Genomic DNA, 20,151 nt, shown 5'->3' with positions numbered 1-20,151 from the left:
GTGCTGGATTCGGGCTCTCGTATGTGTCCGCCTCGTGAGGGTATGAAGATTCTCCAGTCACACGCTGAAATGAGCAATTGAGGAAACTGAACTGTTAGCCTTACTGCCGCGTAAATCTGGCATTGAATAATCGTGCCAGGCGATGATGAGGATAGAAAACTCAAGGGCAAAGGAGGTCAGTTCTGTGTCATGCGTGGAGATCCAATCTTTCTCAGCCTCTCTCAATCAAGGTGTCTCAGGCATGCAGGAGGGGAAAAGTCAACTGACTGGAATTGGGGGGGTTTGATGTCGGTTAGTTAAGGGTTAACTAGTTGCTTGGGTTTTGCCACGCGGGAGCCCGTTGTCACCGAGAATCTAGAGCTGCAAGACAACTATTGGACCAAGATATTATGATATGTGACTTCCTGGGCTCAGCTGCAAAAGAGAGAGAGATACACAGCACGATCGGAAGTACACCTATATATACGTGGCTCTCGGTATGAGGTTGGCGATGTTTAACGAATGATGGTTTGAGTGTTGGAAGGTTGATGGATAGGCTGGAACCGCGCTAAACCAAATCGGGAAGTTTGTATGGGACCTTCGGGAGAGGGGGGCCCATATAAAAGTTTATCAGTGGAATGTCTTATGATGACTATGAACGGAGTGGATAATAATAGCCATTTCCTAGGTACGGCTACGAAGATAAGATGTCCTGCTCGCTTCTTGATGTGAAACAAATGAGAAGGAGCCCAAAATGAACAAAACCAGATTCAATATTTTTTCCCTTATCTATCATAATTACAACAGCATGCATTTTGTCGACCAAGAACAATAAGATTAAAAAGGACAAGCGCCGAAAAAAAAAAGAAAAAAGAAAAAAAAAAAAGAAAGAAAGAAAGGAAAAAGGAAAAGGAGTAAGACTACAAAGCATGCTAATACAACTATAATGAAAATACTTGTTAAAAGGATGAAAAGTACAAGCCCCGCGCCCGTCCGTCCCAAATTTAAACACTTGGACTCATATAGAGAAATCCTGTCCTCCAAATACGCCATTCTGAGAAACATAAAAGGGAAATGAAATGAAAGTATGGCAAATGAAGAGAAAAAGGACAAGGAAATTCGTCAGAAGTTACTATCGTGTGCAGAGATTAGGCACAATGATAAAGAAGCACACTCGAGAAACATAGAGAGTGAGAAAGAAAGAAAAGGGGGGTACGGGAAACATGCACTAAGATTCCAAGAGTCCTTTTGACCTGCACTACAGACTTGAAGATAATTCCCATAATATTCTTCGTCCGTATAACGTGGTGATTCGTTTTTCCTATCTTCTTTTATGTATAAGTTTACATAGAAGGAGAGGAAGAAGGCTCCCCAACAATCTCCGCCGAACTTCCAGAAAACGGCGTGCTGTCACTAACATGTATGTGATCACTGGCACGGTGCATTGGGACAAATCCCACACTCGAAGGCCGACCCTGACGACGGTTAGATACCATGTACGGTGACGAAACCTGTCGTCTATTATCAGATCTACTACCGCTGTTGTTCTCGTCGTCCGTTGTGTTCTGGATGCTGGAGCTGGCTGATCTGGTGGAGACGAACTCACTTCGCACTGAGGGGGATTTTGAGCCAAAGGGGAGCCGTGTGGGTTGTGTGGTTGCTTGTGATTGGGGCTGAGGGCCTTGGGTGCTTAAATTGTTGTCCATCGATGTCTCTTGGTTGCCGTCGGAGGAAGACGGGGGTGGTATTCCTATTTCAAGTGTACGGTCTGCTGAGTCGGCTGAGGAGTGTCGTTTGGAGCTTTTACGGGGGATGGCGGGAGGGAGAATCGCAAGGTCTTGTTGTCCATAGGTTTCGCTTTTTGAGCCTGTGCGATGCGGAAGCTCGATATCTCCACTCGCCTCGATGGAAGGTAATGAGGGGGGTGTCACATCCGTTTGTATTTTCGATTCATATCTGGGCGTTTCATCAGGAGTCTCGTAGGTATCCGAATTACTAAGAGTCTGCTGTGTTACATCCAACTCGGGATTTTTTGTGGCATCGGGTTTGTCGTGATATGGTTCTGGGAAGGGTTGCGCTTGCTCCGGATGTGGCATCAATCCTGGTGGTGGGGCTCTCGTGCTGCGGACTACTTCGAAGCCTTTGCCTTTATCCCTTGTCTTCCCACGGAAAAGTCTACGGAACCAGCCAGTCGCGGAAGATACGGGGCCAGTAGGATCGGCTGGACCGGTTTTCAGTTTTCGAGTTGCGGCACGGGACAGAGCAGGGCCTCGGACGCGATAATAAAAGTCGACTTCTCGGACAGCATAATCCGTCCTTGGGCGACCAGGCTCGTCCATGTCAGCGTCCGAATCATCTCTAGGAGCTCCAAGGTAAGCTGGGACTGGAGTGCTGTTTCCGGCTAGAGGGGGGCCATAATAAGCATCAGCATCTTCACCGTCGGCATTGCTGCCCGATTGTCTTCTGGTCCAGTCACCACTTGTCCAGGAATTATGTTTGCGACTGCTAGGTAACATCCCATCTAGGGTAGCCCGTCGTTGCCTCGGAGGACGATAGTACGGGCCAGCATCGTTCTTCGTACCCACCATCACGCTTCGCGGTGATCCACCATCTCCCGACTGTTGGCCAGGAAGTACCATAGGTGAGATACCCCCTGGAGTTGAAGGCGTGTATGGTCCACTCCCACTTCCCCGGCTATGGCCTATTCCATGAATGCTGCTGGCCTCGAAACCAGCGCTCATCCGATTCTCAGTCGCCACAGACCGGTTCAATAACAGTGCTGAACTCGTAGAAAAGCTTCGAGTTCTATCGCCATCTAAGTGAGATGAGAGTCTTTCTCGATCTGATCCTAGCATCGCTGCTTCTGAGTTCATGCTGTGACGAGGAACATGATGAGGCCGTTGCGGGACTCGTCGAGAGAGTTGACGCATACCAAAGACCTAGAAAAGGAGCTGTCAACGATCGAGTGTATAAATCAGAAGCAACAACCACAGATGGGTTGTCTTACACAACGGGCGATGATATTTTATTAGAGCAAATACATACCTTCACCAGCCCACCCCTTGCCGCACCACCTTCAACCCCACCCTCACCGCCAGCACCAGCAAGCCGAGCAAGCACCTCCACCAGGGTTTGAATAGCATTCAGAAAGAATCCAAAAGTCAACACCATCCCATGCATCAGAAGGATGGCATATCCAATCCAACCTCGTGCTGCGTGACCAACCCTCAGGGACGGAACGAAGGAAGCACTCAAAAGCATTGTAATGCAGCGAACGACGGCAAAAATGGTATGGTATAAGGTCATAGATGTTGGCCGTGCGAAAGGACGGAATGCTGATAAGGTTATGATAAGGACAACTTCACAGATGGCCAGGAGAACGATCTGTGCAATTCCTGAAGGTTGAACAGCTCCGATTGCGATTCCGCGCACGAATGTGAGAAGGACAGAGACCACGGAGAAGGCGGCGGCACTATCGGAGAACGTATTATACAACGGGCCGTAAAGAAGAACCGTCGGAAGGTCATCAAACATATATGACCTTGGACGAGTTTGGGTGATCAGCAGCAATAACCAAGCAGCAAATACGACCAGACAAACGAGAAGCACTACGGCCAAAGCAACCGTAGATATAGGAGAATTACGAGTAACGACGAGCTGAAACATAGATAGCGACACGATGGGTAAGAGGAAAAAATTGAAAATGATCCGAATGACGTTGCCCATGGTGAACGGGAAGTTTTTGGCGCGTAGATCTTCCTCCGGCTCGTGAGTGACCTGATGGTGAAGCCATCGAAGCCCGAACCCAAGCTGGATGAGAAGCACAACACACCCAAGAATTGCAAGCAGCCAAACAACCATCCCCGCCCAAATATCCTTCACAGAAGACATTCCAATAAGCTGGCGCATTCTATCCAAACCGTAAGTTGCGTTGGCAACGTACACTCCATCCTGGAGTGGCTGTGTGCCATTTCCATGGCTCACGAAACTTTGATTGAACATGAGGACAGACCATCCTATCCGGCTTACGATAGGTTGATAGAATCCTGGGTAATTCAACGTAAGTGACCCGGTTAGAACAATAAATTGAATATATTGTAAACAGTCTGCGAATCCGGGGGTTACAAGTCTAAGCAAGTCCTCGTCTCGTCCGTAATTGGAAGTCCATCGAAAGAAATCCAGCGAGCCCCATGGACTGAACATGGCCGCCGCTACCGTGGCGACACCGACCAAAATAAGAATGACAAGGGGCAAGTATCTGACTGTGTCGTTTAGTGAGGATCCTAAGCTCGGGGTGACATCTGCGGACACGCAAACGACCAATGACCTGGCTGCATTGCCGGAGGTTACTGTAATCAACGGCGTTATCGTCGTGAAGGAATAAGAGGAAAAGAGATCATGGGAAACGGAAAAAGCTCGTAGTTCCGGAGGAGTTCTATAATCACAGACGTTAATCGATTATCCAAAGGTGACGCTATATATATGTGTATATATGGTGAGTATATCGATAGGGGATTCATACCCATTAGAATAAAAAACAGGTCCCAGCGGACACTGTCCTTGGACCAAGGAGTTGCAGAACCGTGCTGGAGGGGCGACATATGGGGTATAGCTGAGGAATTCAAATCTAGTAAATATGGTGGACAGCATGTTATTTTGAACATCGACATCAACTATCTTCCCAACGGTGTTATCTGGATTCGACCAGCCGGGGGAATCCGGAGGTGGATAGGGCTCCTGCGTCGCAATCCCAGTGACATTCCCGTACACCGTCACATTTAGATTTTTGGCCTCTGAAGTGAGGTTAAACTCAGCCCAGACAAACATTGGCACGAACTGGAGCTGGAGGGGATTGGAGTGGATGATGGATTGCGGGAGGCAATTCTCGAATTGAACGAAAGCTGCATTTGCTAGAGGTGTTGCGAGAGCAATGAACATCGACAACAGCAATATCATCGCATTAGTACCCAACCCCACGGGTTTTCGTCGTCTTCGTCGCCCTCGTCGAGTCGATATCCGAAAGCGCTGAAACTCCATCCATCCATCAACACAGTAATCGGATTCCCTACATTGCTGCTGTTGATGTGGGTTCTGCCGCCGCCTGTCCCTGGCAGTGGAACACTTTCCCCCGAAAGCCGGGCAACCATGCGAGTGAGCCGTTTCTAAACCGATCCGACCCATCACGACCACCTGGAATAAATGAGACAGCCTCCAAGAGGAGGACAGTCCCTCCCAACTCTTCGATCCACAATTCCGGCAGAATATCCAAAAATATCCTTCTGGTCCGGCTTTCAACGCAACTTGCGCTCTCTGTTCCGCGATGCAATAAGAGGGCTCTCTACAGTTGCCAAACAGCGTCCTTATTTGCTCACCAAGATCAAAATGCCACAGTTCCCAGTGAATGAAATAATGTACTTGGGTTGATCGATGGGTTTTGAGGGCGAAAATGGCACGCGGTTGACCGGAAACCTCCCGACGTTGGTCAAGCGATCCGAAGCATTTCCCCTCAAACAGCCACCTTGAAAACAAGTCACTAATCCCAGACGGTAGAGCAGCGAGGGGTGAGTACGGTTAACCTAGGTAGCGGTGGGTTTCAAGAGGAGAGCCAGAAATGTTCAACGGCAGATAACAGTTTTCACGGGGGAATTAATAGTAGGGTAGACAAAAATAATAATATATATTTAACAAAAAATAAAGAAAGAAAAAAAAAAAAAAAAGAAATGTGTAGTTGCAAGGAATCAGGCCAAGAGAAACTTGGCTGCGACTCGAGACGAGTCTTCCAAGGTCCAGAAGTTGAGGTTTTGGTTTTGGTTGATAAAATTTAGCGCTATAGTGCCCAAGACTGGGTTAAACTGGGGGAGCTTGTCTTTAACTGTCTTTGAGTTGAGCAGTCTTGATGTCGCCTGTTCTTCTGATTCGGCTTTCCATACCTCCCAGAGGCTCGGAGCTACCAAGGCAGTTTAGTTATGTTGGTTATTATTCCAAGGGTACTGTCTCATGCCCCATTCAGGCATCAGCCTCTAGTTACAATAACCCAAGCAAAAACCGTAACATTAATCGCAGCGGACAGCCCGCCAACACCAAGGCCCTTTTACACGTGTTTCCTCGTTTTCGAGGTTTAGACCCTCCAGCTGAGCATTTTTGGGTTAAGGCTTATCACATTTGGGTTGTTCAGCCTCCTCAGACTCTTCCAGCAACCCAAATAACTTCCCACCAGCCAGTTACGACACATGAATATGCAGTAAAAATATACAGTAATGTAAGTAATGTACAGACAGCAACTGACACTCGCCATCCCAACATTAATCATGTGAAGATTTTTCTCCTCTCACCTTTTCTTCATCTCTAATGCCCTTCGCTGAAAGCTTGTCTCACTCAAATGTGGATCCTCTCCCTCATCCCGTCCCAGAGGATTTCGATATCACCTGCCATCGTATATCATCCATATCATGTCCCCAGCCATAACACAGCCACTCAATATTGGCCAATGACGCCTTGGTGCTGTTGATCTTCGATCTGAACAATCCCGAAAGGCTTCAAATTCATGGGGGTCAAAACTCTGTGCGGAGTTTTGAACAAAGCCTCCAAATCGTAAGCATTTTCAAAACCTCCGACGCCCCCAACAAGCAGCAGATAGATACCACTTCTGCGTAAATGTTCCTTGGGTCAATGACCTGGGACGCTCGACCTTTTCTTTGCTCCAAGCTGGCTACCTAGGTACTCACTAGCATTTGTGCCCATTGAACATATGCACTCATATCCAGGATCTAGCCGTTATCAGAACGGTAATACGGAGGAACAAATCAAGCTGGCGACAACGCAGGACTTTCTGTTCAAGAAAGAGTACGCCTCCCATGATATCTGTAGCTATTATCAGTAAGTGCCCAACTTTATTTCTAGTCTTGGAATCTGTACAAAGTATCTTGACGTAATATTTCGAGTCACATCAATAGCTAGGTTTGGAGGAAGAAGCTTTTGCGCACTGATAATTTTATTTTTATCCTGTTACTCAGTCAAGTGACAGGACCAAATTATTTTTGTTGAAGCAAATATTCATTCACGCGGCAGAAGAGTCGTTTCTATGAAGCTTCCTTTTCTCCCTTTCTTAGCCTATTTACGAACTACTACTCTTTACCAACAGAGCACGTACATAACTACATCAACTACCAACCCCCATCTTTCCTTAACTATTCGTAATAAAAAGATCGTCCCCTCACCGTGAAAGTATCCAGCTAATACGAATGCCATAATCTCCACTTCACCTCAGTGAAGATGATCCCACACAAGTCGCAATGCCTTCTCAAAATCCAAATTGGACGCAAACGGGAAGATTGGCCATAATGCAATGGAACGAGCGTTCGCAATCTTCTAAGGTGAACCTTGGAAGATTCCATGCGTCTCCTATGTTATGATGCACTATGTATCGGAACTTGATCGCGTTCCCCATGCCCCGATTATTTTCCAGTCTTGTTTCCAGTCATGTTAACGTAATTCCCATGCGAGCGAAGGCTCCATAGTTGACACAGAGGCTTTGAAACCCAAGACAAATAACTACCCAGGACAGGAACATTTTCCAGGTCCCATACGTGGACAACATGGTTATAGATTTTAACTTGAATTATGTATGCGCAACAACCACTAATTAAATTGAATTAAATTACACTAGGTTCTGAACATCTTGATCTTGTATGCCTGAGAGAACCGCATTTGCTGCACGGTGGTGGAGCTCATGAGCGGAGCATAGGCTCGGGGGATGGAAACTCGCGGGATTGAATGATGGGCTGTTCAACAGGCTCAGAAGGTGGAAGGAATAATAAGATCCGGGGCTTCTTGCTTGGTTAAACCCTTCTCAGATTGAACCCGGTGTGTAGACCTTTTATGTTTTTACTTCTCTTTCTCATTTGCAATGAATATATGCTGATATTACTTTTTCATAATAAGGACATTGATCATTTCATATTGATAACCTTTTGATAATTTGATCAAGGTCTAAGAGGGACTTTTAAAACTTTATTTTATCAGGATTTTAGTTTTATATTTATCTAACTATAGATAAATACAAAGTTACTAAGTATTTATAGAGTTTAGAATATTTAAGAGTTGCTAAATTAACTAGTTATCCGAAAGAGTAAAAGTTCAACGCTAAATGTTTAACTGTTAGAGTTTTTTAAATAGAGCAAGTTCAATAGTTATAAACTTATTTTAAATGATTTAAAGATCTTTACATATGTTGTAAAGTAGATATCTGTAATAAAGCGGCAATATCACATAGAGATGATTATATGAGAAGCTAATTGAAAGAATTGAGGGTAAAAATGACTATATGAAGATTTATACTGATATATTGAGAATAAAATCACTGACTCTCTGAATAGTCAGTCAGATAGCTATTGATATTGAGCTTTTATCAAACTTTACTATTTATGAAATGTGATGAGATGCTATTTTATTTGATTAAAGAGAATAAAGATGCCTTCAAGAAGTTGTTAGTAATGTAATTCTCATGCTCTTCTGCAGTGATGATTTATACAATTATCTTATATAAAGATGAAAAAGTATGAATATCATATAGAGAAGAAAGCAGTGCCAAATGAATATTGATAAAATCTCTGACTATGATAATATCTAAAACAATTTATTTTATAATAATTTAAATCATATTTAACCAAGTTTTTATAAGTTTGTTTTAAAAATATAATAATTATAATAGATTTTAAAAAATAAAAACTATTAAATATATTTTAATATAATTTTAATTAAATTCTACAATAAAATAACTATTATATTTATTAAATTAAGAAATAAATATATATATAACATTATAATTATAAAATAAAAAGTTTATGAATTATTTAATTTTTATACTATCTATAATTTAATTATGAAAATCAATGTTAAGTCAGTTATTTTATATGTTTATTAATAAAAATTTAAAAATTTAAATTTTTAGGAATATTATATAAGAATAAAATTTATTTGATAGTTATATTAACTGATTCAATCATTATGACTCATTTTTAATTTTTTAACTAACTATATAACTTTGTTTAATTGTAATACTTAACATTAATAACTAAATTTAATAGTTGTGTAAAGTTATTATAAATTTAATCTTATCAAAATTATAGATATTCTCAAACTGATGATATATTCAATAATTATACTTGTTAAGATCTTGTATTATTTCTTTATAATTCTTTACTTAAATCTTTATACTTAGTTTATTTAGAATTATAGTATCTAAAATAATGACATTAAAACTCCGAGTCACTAAACTTGATACTTCTTGGTGAGGAAAAGGGTGTGTATGATTTCATAATGAGAGAAGATAGTTGATCATATTCTCCACAAATGCTGGCTTGAAGAAGTAATTCTCATTTAGTTAAATTCAGCATTCAAGCATGTCTTCTTCGACTGAAGATGATTTATATGAAATTGTGTGTGAATTTACCTGTGCACGCCAGTCACTAAGTCTATGACGTAGGATAACATATGAAACTTCAAATTGGTGTGCAGCTTTGTGAATTGAAGCTATTTCTTGATTTTTAAAAGCAAGGATTGCACACTCTATTCTTCCCTCTCTCAAAAGAGAATCTGAGGCTTTCTTAATTTGAATTGGTTGCATAATTACTTGTTAAGTAGTAGTGGGTTTTGAATTGGTAGAAAAAAAATTGTGTGGTTGGGAATTAGTTAACTACGTTATTTACAACTATCTGGACAATGGTAACTAAGTAGAGAATTAACCCGTCTCGAGCGACTCCCACACAACCGTAAACTTGGGCCGGAAACATCAAAAAAGGAAACAAGGAAAATCATATCGACTCTCCGCCAGACTCCGAAAGGTTTCATTGTTGATTCTTCCTTATCCAGGAGGGCAGTGATGACCCAACAGGATGTTATACGACTGGTTGGTGAAAAGTCCAAGGAATAAATTTGGTGGATATAACTATGCCTGCCCGTGAGGATGGCTGCCAGAAATAACCAAACAGGAGCCTATGGCAGCAGCATTTTGAGGCTTTCCCAATGCACGGTTGCCTTTACTGAAGCAAAACGAAATAATATTCTCTACTTCAATATATGTGTCTACGGTACATTCCAGGTATCCTTATCCATACGCCCACCGTCTTATCCCACTGAACGCACTCTTGATAGGCTGCATAGTGAAAAAGCAGTATGTTTGACGCTCAATCCCGGGCAGATCCTCGGTGATATTGTCTACTACAATCTGTCGTTGCTGAAGAATGAATCGGCCCTTGGTACCCTCTCACTAGCGTAGCGCTTTATCTGGTTAATCACGTGGCCCTTCTCTTCTCCAATATCGACCACCAGTGGTAGTTATATCATCAGCGGCTTCCAGCCGCTTTCCCTGAAAATTTTATAGAATTGGAGTTCGCCAAATTGGTACTCGTCGACACTTGGTTGGTAAGAGGTTATTATCGGCTGTCCTGCCACTAAGATGACACAGCGATTTGGGGGATTTTACAGGAGTGTGAAGATACCATTCAATTTTGAAACGAGATAGATAAGGGATGTGTGTGCGTTTTCTTCTACTCTTTGAATGGTCCCAATATTGTCGCCATTCTCATCGGACGGACTTGTCACTGCCTCTTCAGTGTGCTGAAGGCGTTGATGTATTGCTTGGATGCACTTTGGATACAAAAAATACACACTGATCAGTTCCTTCTCCACTTTCAGCTCTATAGACAAGGCTCCTCCGCAGTCTTGGTTGAGCCATCTTTTGGGAGGTGTGTAAAATAGCCATTTTCTAGCAGGGCTCGAACGGCACCCGTGTGAGCCACTTACAGGTAGTTATCGTCATGATACTTCCACCTTGGAAGTGACGTGCGCCAATTGGACCTTGATAGCTAATGCTGGCGTGGCTGCTTCTGGGGTGTTTGAGCCATACTTGGTCCTACTTCGCTATCTGCCCGCCTGGGGTATAAAAACGATATTGTGATAAAAATTCCCTTGAATCTTTACAACGGTAGATACAAGAAAACGAAAGGAATAAATAAACAACAAAAATAGAACTTGAAAGAAAACTAGAAGGATACTAGGAACCCCCTCCCAGGACAACAGGAAACAGAAATTAACGGTTCCCTTTTATACCTGTCCGTTTGACATCCGGAGGTTTGATGAACGGCATAAACAAGCCCATGGTCCTATTTGTGAGATGAAGTTATGTTGAATCCATGGGCTCCTATCAATTCAAATCCCGATGAAATTTGCTACTAATAGTAATCCACAACATTTTTCTAAATATTAGTGGGACTGTTTGCCACTATGCAGGGGCGACAGACACATCATGCAGATGGCGACAGAAACGAACCGGCAGATACCCCCGAGGTGAGGGATAACCCATTTTTACGTGGGAAAAACATGGGCTTTAAGAATATTACATAAAGCAGTTAAATATATCACTAGTTCCGGAAAGCGAGAGCTGAGATATACGACAAAGGCGTTTGGCCCCACCGATCCAGAATCTAGCTGGGGTGAAATAATGCCAGGGTTTTATGCCGAGGGCTGTTTTAATTGGAACCCATAAGCCGCGTCTGGAGTTAACAAAGATGAAACAACGGTGGCACTCGCATTGCTCCAACATCCGCTGCTGCACTTATGAACGATCAACTTGCGTGTGTTTTCAACCTGTAACTTGCTACAGCGGCTAATGCGCCCGTGGAACCCCACCCCTGATAACTCCACAGCCTACAAGTGCTTCGCCACAAGTCTGTTCCAATCTGCCAGATGAGGGAATCTCTCTTGGTGGACGGTATTTTAATCTCTTCCCTTTTTTTTGGGGGGGGGGGAGGGGGAATTAACCAAAGTAGGAAATGAATCTCGCGGAGCACAGCTTGGGGTGGATTTGTTAAATTTGAGAACTATTCTAAACATGGGACAACAAAAGATGAAGAGAAAATAAGACATGAGAACATAACTAACTAAGCGTCATCAGACATCCACGTTTGGTAATGGAGGGCTTTGGTTGCCACGGGATACGGAAACGTTGGCCCACAATGTGGGTGAATAATTTTTCCAGCATTCTCGTACACTCGTTATGTAGAATATTCTGATGAACAGTAACTATGAGAAGCTGTCTCTGCGCATTCGGATCGCGTGGCACTGCACGTCAGCGCAGGACAGCGAGTGTTCCTCTTACCACCATGCTGACCAGCCTTTAATGATTGAACAAACAGTCCATGCTTTCCAGCCCCCTTTGCTACGGAAAGTAAAGATGCACACTGTAAAATTCAAGCATCCAAACATCACGGAAGGGGGGGGGGGGTGAATTACGCGTTGTGAGGTTCACTCCATCGGCTTCCTGAAGGGACCGTACAGAGTATAACAACTGTAGATCCGACCGTTGTACACGGCCACATTGTTTTTTGCGCGCAACGTTGTTCCAAAGATTTTTAAAGTAAACGACAACAGCGCCTCGTCAGGGCTATACCGTCAGTCACTGGGATGACCATCACGCAGCAAGTTTTTCGTGTTGTGTTCTCAACTGTTGTTTTCCTCCATGTATATATATATCTACTCTCGTGTATCCAAGATGGAAACATGGAAATGCTTGTCTTTTTACTTTTAAGTAGACCGATGCCTCCCTGACTTCCCCTGATGATGTGCTGTGGGTGATATCCGATCCTTCTGAACAGCCGGCCATACTTGCATATTCACCTGCCATTACAATTTGTGCTGTCTCCTTGTTGTACCCCGCAAAATGGTCTTCATTGAGGCGGGTTCGAACCCGAGCCTACAACCCAGCTGCTATGTCATTTTCGGGATTTCTGTGATAGTTAACTCATTCATTGAGGTAAGGAGAGACTAATCCCTCAGATCTCGCAAGGTCTTGTTTTCAACTGAGTTGACTTGCGGAAGTCTTTTTGAATATTAATATTTCAGGTTCTATGCAAAGTGTTTTCTGGTAGGCTGAGTTAGGGGTCGACAACGTCCGCATATTTGGCACCGTTGTGAGTCTCCGCTCCACTGACAATAGGTGGGCTGCTGTGTTGGGCGATTAGGGGTTCTCTTTTTCTTTCTTTCTTTCTTTGTTTCTTTCTTTGTTTGTTTTCAACTTTTACTGATGAATTCGTTCATCTAGTAGTTGGCCGCCTTTGGCATAACTGTGACGCTTCCGCATGTACATTCTCTTCTAGAAATTTGTCGCCCGCATGGCTGAGCTGAGCTGTCAACAACATAAAACTTTATATCGGAAAGCAGCGACATATGTATACTTACTAACATCCCCCTATGGTAGTGGGCGTGGGTGTCGCAAATTCTCTACCACGCAGGTCTTGCGTGCGTTCACCAACTTCCCCCCTTTTTCTTTTCACCTGCAAGAGCGTGGATAACCTAACGCATAGACAGATTCTCCAAATCCAGCATGGTGGTCCTCTACCTCCGACTAGCTTCGAATCCGACGCAAAGGAAGTTCCTGTATGCCTTTGGGGCAGGCGTCTTTCTCCAAGGAGTTGCAGCAAACTCTTTGTTGTTTTCATTCCCTTTCATGGATCTCCCGACAAAATGATAGGGATAAAACGGGATGCATAAATACAGACTTGTCGAAGACAACAACCTTTATATGCGCGCCTATCTCGGTCATGTGAAGCCCAACGTTCCCGGTTGTGTGCGTCGATATATTGGGTTTCAATTATTCCAACTCCACGTTCCACATTGTGGCCGATATCCTGCTCGCAGTTATCTCCGATTCCCATTCTGAAGACAATACAAATTACTCATCGACGGAATGTAGATAATACGTAAATCCCCCACTGAATGATGACATGTCAAACTGTTAGCGAGCGACGCTGACAAACGTGATATTGTAGTTGGCTTGATCTTCTGCTTCGGCGTCGGTATTCTGACAATATGCACCACGATAGCAAGACAAGCAACCAACCGATACGATCACCCTCAACAACCCTCTTGAATTTTTCGTGGAGTGTACCCTCTCCAAGTTGCCCGTTACCTTTCCTTCCCAAAAGCAGAGGAATAGCCATTTCTGCGCTTGTTCCGTCTTAACAATGAAATAAAAATGGAAAACCAAAAACAACACAACAGCAGGCCCTCCTCCGCCGAAGAACTCTGCACGTCCGTTGAAGTTTACGTGAGCACAATCTGCGCCTCAGTCCCAATCATGCGTTCAATCATCAAAGTGCATATGGGGGGCAGCAGTGCGGATCGTGGGCCCAGCCATGAGCTAGACGAAAATTCTGACAGCAATCGCGGACAAGCATTGACGCTCAACAACGGATGGAGTAAAACCACGGCGAGACCTCAACAGCCTGCAGAGGGCGGAGAAGAGCTGGAAGAGGCACTTAGCAAGTCTAAAAGCCACCGGAGCAGTAGCTTGTCAAATGATAGTGAAGTGGTTATTATCACACCAGAGGAGTATCGACAACGGCAGCAACAGGATCAACGGCAATATAAACAAGCGTAACGGCATGGTGATGGCGGCCCACTGAATTTTAGTGTTACATACCAACTGCGTGAGGGGGTTGGAAGAGGATGTGAGTATGAGCAGGTGAATGGGCCTGGGCATTGAAGAACAACGCCCATGGATATTTCTGGGTATATTCGACGATAAGGGGGATACAGCCAGAATGTATGTATAGAATGGTTCCGGGTAGAACGATAGATTTATTTGCATAAAAAAAAAAAACTTCTGAGCAGAGATTGTATAAGCACGTAGAAGCATTCGTAATCTATTCTTAGGTTTGAAAAATGGAAGAATGATGGAGCTTTGACAGTTTTTGACATATGGTACTTCGCTGCAAAATAATAAAGGGGTTCTCAGAAGCCTTGGGATGCTATACAGATTATACCGGAAGATCAGAGTGCACTCTGTAATGCGTCATTGATGAAACGCGTTGATGTAGCATACCAGGTTTGCAATAACAGACATAGAGACGAGCACCTGCAAGGAACAAGAGGAATTTAATTACAAATTTTGCGACGTTTAGGAGGCCTGGTGAATGCTATTTATTCTTCCTCTGCTCAGACTGTTCTGCACTTAAAATCCTCCGTGATTTTGATTGCCGGGTTGGAACCCATGGAATGACCCTGTTTTTGATCACCGCTTAACCAGCCACTAAACCCCTCCCTAATCCTTAATTAAAACAGAGGGGTCTAGGGCTGATCTCGTCCCATGGTTGGCAAGGTCTCCCTGTCTGGCACCCCCGCTGTCCAGTTCAATAACAGAGTTTTAGCAGCTGTTTAGCAGCAATTAAGCAGCACCGTGCCTTATTCCTCTGGCCCCCGTCATTGGCTCTAAGTGGTGGTGTTGCCCCTTTTTGCTTGTCCCAAAACACAATCTCCATCACTCATTCGCCCACTAGACACTCTCCTCAATCCACACCAGCTCCACTTTTCTAAAGTGGTTTCATTGTAGGATGCTGTCGAGCTCACCTGAGGCACCAACTTCTCCTCTCCTTCGGAATTCTGTTCGCGATGTACCTAGGCGCAGTACATTCAATCTGGTCTAATCTCGTTTTCTCCCTGCCACGCTGCATTCAGGAACTGCAGCGTTTGTTCTCTTCGCATCTCTGATCGTTTTCCTTCTTCTCTGCTCTTTCACCATTTTTTTTTTCTTTCTCTCCAGCCACACTTTCGCCTTGGTGACCTTGAAATTTAAATACCCCTGTCAATCTTGTTGTGGCGGTCAATTTTACTATTTCTTCAAGCCTGTTCTGCACGTGAGACCTGCTTATCCAACTCCATTCGCTCGCAAGGGGGTTGTAAACAACGACATTGTGCACACTTTTCTCCGACCACTCCAGTCCTCGACTCTGTGTTGTTTCCTCCGATGTTTGTTCATCCACATCCAATCCTGCCTGTGGGAGTTTGCGTAGTTGTTGCTGTCTCCGCTGCCGCTACTGCTACCGTCTTCGAGCATGGTCGTAGAAACCTCAGAGGACAGCCCCTTTGCTGGTGCTGAATCCAAGGCACGCAAATGGCGCGGCAAACTGTTCTTCAAAGACAAGGGCCCCAAGTTCTCTCGAGATGAACAGGTCGATGACTTCCTGGGCTCCCACCGCTCCCCGTCCTGTCAATCCCTCTCTAACTCCTTCTCACCTCCGCTACGACCCTCCCAACAACACCAAAACCAGCCGCAATATCATCACCAAACCAGCCCTCATGTCAATGTCTCCGTTTCACATAAATGGCCAGAATTAAGCGATTCCTTGGCTTGCTCCGATACCCAAACCTCAAAATTTTCCAATTCGATAAACCCGCCCAAGAAACAAGGCCGTAAAGGTTTAAAGGTGACCTTTAGCAACAATGGGCCTGACATTATCGGGGAAGGGGGCGATGAAGCTGATCTGCCTACAAAAGATGTTCTTCTATATCGCTCCAGGTCGCAGTCTGCCACTTCATATGCCACAAATGGGTCATATTCCCAATCGGAGAATGACGACCCCTACGAGTCACTATCAGATTCCAAGGACACATCTTGTATGGGTGGAAGTTATAACGGCCAAAAACCTCCGGATGAACCAAGGGAGAAACCGACACTGCTGAAGAATGTCCATCAAGCCGACTTCTTTCTATCCCTTGGTATCGAGAATACCACTGGGTCTCGGCTATCATTCCGGGAGGACGGCGACCCAAACTCCTTTGCCCGCCGTGTTCAGGCGAAGATGAGGGCAGAAGAAGGAATAGCACTGCAGAAGGCACGGTCTGATTCTCCTACGAGTCCTGCAAAGCCCGAATTAAAAAGCCCGTTGTCACAAGAGGCTGGCCTGCCGCTCCTACTCCGCCCGTCCACGAAACCTACTCTACATCAATCTCAAGAAGAAAGTGAGTGCAACCTTAGTAGAGACAGTTTCTGGGGTGACTTTTTATCCTCTTTGCCCGGCGCAATTCAATCCACTCGTGATGATAATTCGTCGAATGTTCGAACAACCGTATCAACAAATATTACCGATTCATCGTCACATCCAAATACTCCACCCCCACCATATCTAAAATCCTCACACGCACAGGTACAACCTGAAACCAAACAAAAACTTAGAGAAGCCCAACCTAATACTGATGAACCTCAACGAACGAATGAGAGAGGCCCAGTTTCTTCAAGGAGATCGTGGAGGAACGTTGCTAATGTGGTTAGCAATGACACACTGTCTGGTTTTACCACGTGGGCTTCACAATATAACGATGTATTTAGCAATGCTGCCGAAAGCGTCAAGCCGTCTATGGAAACATCCTTGACAGAGTGGGTTAGGGCGAGCGTATGGTGGTTCTTAAAGGGCAGGGCTGATGTTGAAGCATCTATACGTCAGCAGTCATCAAGTGGTGGGAGGAATTCCCCAACCAATGTTGATCAGACCCGACAGGGTGTGCTTAATTTGGCAAAAGCTTGGTGGATTAACCAACATATTGTTCCTCAACATCCTGAGCTATCTCGATTCGGAAATGTGAGCATGGAGACCATTAGTGCTGTAGTCATAACTGCTGGCAACCAGAGGCTGAGGAGTCTAATGAGTGTCCATCAAGCGATTCTCAGCAATCTACGTGCGTTGGCTATGTCGATGAAGCGGAACAATATCCTTGCAGCGGCCATGGAACAAATGGAGCTTTCTCGAGGAATTGATGCATCAATATGGGTACGATATCCTTTCTTTGCGCCCGATATATCCGCTGTTCTCTCCGGTCAGGTAACGAGGTCAATGCTGGTAGATACAGCACGAAAGGTAGCTGATATTGCCGATGTGATGCCGTTGGGAGATTCGAGCCGCTCTTTCAGCTATGGGAGAATGTTTGTGCAGGCATACTTGAGTTCCAGCGAAGATGACTCGCAACAATACCCGATCCCTTGCGTGCTATCGATTATGCGAGATCGAACTGATTGGAATGTAATCGTATCTATCACGAGCCAAAACGAGCTTGTCAACCTCACAATACAGGGGGATAAGAAGCTAGGCCCCACATGGGCGGATGTAGAATGGCAAGTAAGAAGTTTATCGATGCGAGTACGCCTCCCGCGCGGATTTGAATTGGAGGTCCAGTTCGAGCAACCGGACTTCAAAATGATATGGCAAATTGTGGAATACACCCGTAAAACAGAAGAGGCCCTAGAGCCGGCAGCTGGGGAAACACTTCTGTTCGAGGACGTTTTGAAAGTTTTTCAGTATATGGATTCGAACCCCACCAAAGCATTCCCCCCAGAACCCAGCCCGCGATGTCGAATACGCCTTTTTGAAAAATCTGTGACGCTCACAGAAGGCACTGGCACACGTAAGGCACATAGGGGTTTCCGGTTCATCGCCGTGTCGAGTCCGAAAGTGAAGACGCTCAGCAGTGTCACTCATGAAATGGGTAACGGCACACCAATTGTCTTCGGCTATCTACGAGGCGAAGATGGCGCACCAGCTTTACTCTTAAAAATACAGGAACCGGGCAACAGCGCTGCAAACCGCTCCATGCTATTAACATTTCACGAGCAAGAAGAACGTGCCAAGATGCACTCTTTGCTGCTTGGTATCGCACCGCTAGAAGGGGAGGTGAAGACTCCTGACATCCCCATGCGGTCATACTCGATCGAACAGCCCGCAGATAGTGGACAGGGACTTCCATTCTCCCAGCCCTCTTCTCTACTACAATTTTCCGCACCGTCTGTGGCGGTAATAAATAACAACCCTATCAATCTCAAGCATCCATACAGTCCTACGGTGCTATCTGAGCATCTTCGCATTTTCGTAACGTCAAACTGGGGTTCGGCGACTGATAGGATCAATATTGGTACGTGAGAAAGGCGCAGAAAGTGCACAATCCTGTGGGATGCACAATCATGGTTTTAGCAGACTTGCTGATTCGTATATTCCATTTGTTTTCAACGTAGGTCCTGGAGAGCTTAAAATTTCTCTCGATGTCAATAATCCTACTGCAATGAGTATTCTTAGGCCACCCCACCAGGATTTGGGGATTTCTGTGGCGGAAAATTTGGTGCCCCAGGAAACCACAGGTAATATGACAAGGCTTTTAAAGACCTCTCAAACAACACCAATCATTCGACGGTATAATTTTACAGCATTACGAGGTTAGATGAATTTTATCCCTCTCCTCTGCCCCCCTTTCTTGCGCTTGAAGCGATGTTAATATATTTCTATTTTTTTATAGATCTTCACATGTTCCAGCAAGCCATCACGAACTTTAGAGTACTTTTTGACGGGTAAGCCATCAATGAGCCCACACCTTTTTATTCCCGTATTTCGTAACACTCTTCTACTAACACACAATATCTTTTCTCTTCCAATCACTAGCTTCGCGTCCCTCTTCACAATCTCCCGTCGTCGAATGGTAGTCCCCATCTACAAAAAATGGGAAGCAACGAAAGTCCGCATCCAAATTCTCAAACAGGAGAAAATTGTACAACTCGTCGCCTTCTTCCATGACTTCAGCCACGGACAATGCATGAACTTCGTCCTCAAGAGCACAGATGTATTCGAAAGCTTTAACCATCGTTCTGGTAAATTTGGTGTCAAAATTGTCGATGCCAAGTTCGCCTTGCCCAAGCCGGACAACGATGCTGCTGCGGGCTTTGTGTGTCTAGACATGCCTGAGTATCCCGGGGAACATGATGATATTACGATTGCCTTTGATTCAGAGAACGGTATGACTTCATTAACTTTTCCCCATCCCGTCCCATTTTTGTTTTTCTTTTCGATGTTGTCTTTATGAAATACTCTTTATTCCGTCCGTCACTTTTCCAACATGCTGATGTATTTCATTTTTATGTATTATGCAGATAGGGCGGCTTTTCAAATGGTCATACCTGGCCCGGTCAAGGAGCCATCTAAGATGGGATCGCTTCGGAAATGAGCAGACACGTTTCTTCTATCTATGTATTAATTAACGATACATACCAATACTTCCTTGCACTACTTACTTTTCCTACTCTACTACCTACCTCTCTGTACGGCGTTTTTTAGCGTGTTCTGGCGTTTTTCAAAGGGGTTTTCTCCTCCTATTCCCCTCTTTTGTTACCTCTTTCATATAGCGGGGTTCTGGCGATGCGTTTGACTTTTTCTTTGTCCTGTTTTCTTCTGATTTTCTGTCGGTTTGATCTCATGTGTACCTGGTTGTTTACTCAGAGACCCAAGGGGGGAGGCTGAGATTGACAGTTCAGCTTCATTTCTAGTTTTGCATTATTGAAGACTACGGAGGAAATTGTTG

The 20,151-nt window shown here is 44.6% G+C and overlaps 4 protein-coding genes across 4 annotated transcripts; 3 read left to right on the top strand and 1 right to left on the bottom strand.

Annotated features, from left to right (window-relative positions):
- Positions 1-1,322: 1,322 nt before the first annotated feature.
- On the bottom strand, positions 1,323-5,160 carry PADG_04361 (uncharacterized protein; the record flags this gene model as incomplete). Its single annotated transcript, XM_010761126.1, has 3 exons — positions 1,323-2,918; positions 3,025-4,414; positions 4,502-5,160. 3 exons carry the CDS (start codon positions 5,158-5,160, stop codon positions 1,323-1,325), a joined length of 3,645 nt encoding a protein of 1,214 aa, XP_010759428.1.
- Positions 5,161-9,943: 4,783 nt separating this feature from the next.
- On the top strand, positions 9,944-10,255 carry PADG_04359 (uncharacterized protein; the record flags this gene model as incomplete). Its single annotated transcript, XM_010761125.1, has 1 exon — positions 9,944-10,255. The coding sequence occupies one exon, from the start codon at positions 9,944-9,946 to the stop codon at positions 10,253-10,255; it is 312 nt and encodes a 103-aa protein (XP_010759427.1).
- A 2,442-nt stretch (positions 10,256-12,697) lies between these two features.
- On the top strand, positions 12,698-14,416 carry PADG_04358 (uncharacterized protein; the record flags this gene model as incomplete). Its single annotated transcript, XM_010761518.1, has 5 exons — positions 12,698-12,790; positions 12,906-12,947; positions 13,345-13,413; positions 13,534-13,601; positions 14,038-14,416. 5 exons carry the CDS (start codon positions 12,698-12,700, stop codon positions 14,414-14,416), a joined length of 651 nt encoding a protein of 216 aa, XP_010759820.1.
- Positions 14,417-15,869: 1,453 nt separating this feature from the next.
- Positions 15,870-19,797, top strand: PADG_04357 (uncharacterized protein; the record flags this gene model as incomplete). The annotated part of the gene is made up of 5 exons (XM_010761517.1): positions 15,870-18,717; positions 18,818-19,015; positions 19,096-19,147; positions 19,239-19,588; positions 19,724-19,797. The coding sequence occupies 5 exons, from the start codon at positions 15,870-15,872 to the stop codon at positions 19,795-19,797; spliced, it is 3,522 nt and encodes a 1,173-aa protein (XP_010759819.1).
- Between the last annotated feature and the right edge of the window lie 354 nt (positions 19,798-20,151).

This window comes from Paracoccidioides brasiliensis, assembly GCF_000150735.1.
Source record: "Paracoccidioides brasiliensis Pb18 unplaced genomic scaffold supercont2.4, whole genome shotgun sequence".
NCBI lineage: Eukaryota > Fungi > Ascomycota > Eurotiomycetes > Onygenales > Ajellomycetaceae > Paracoccidioides > Paracoccidioides brasiliensis.
The sequence above is the reverse complement of the archived record's forward strand: the minus strand, read 5'-3'. Positions and strand labels throughout refer to the sequence as shown.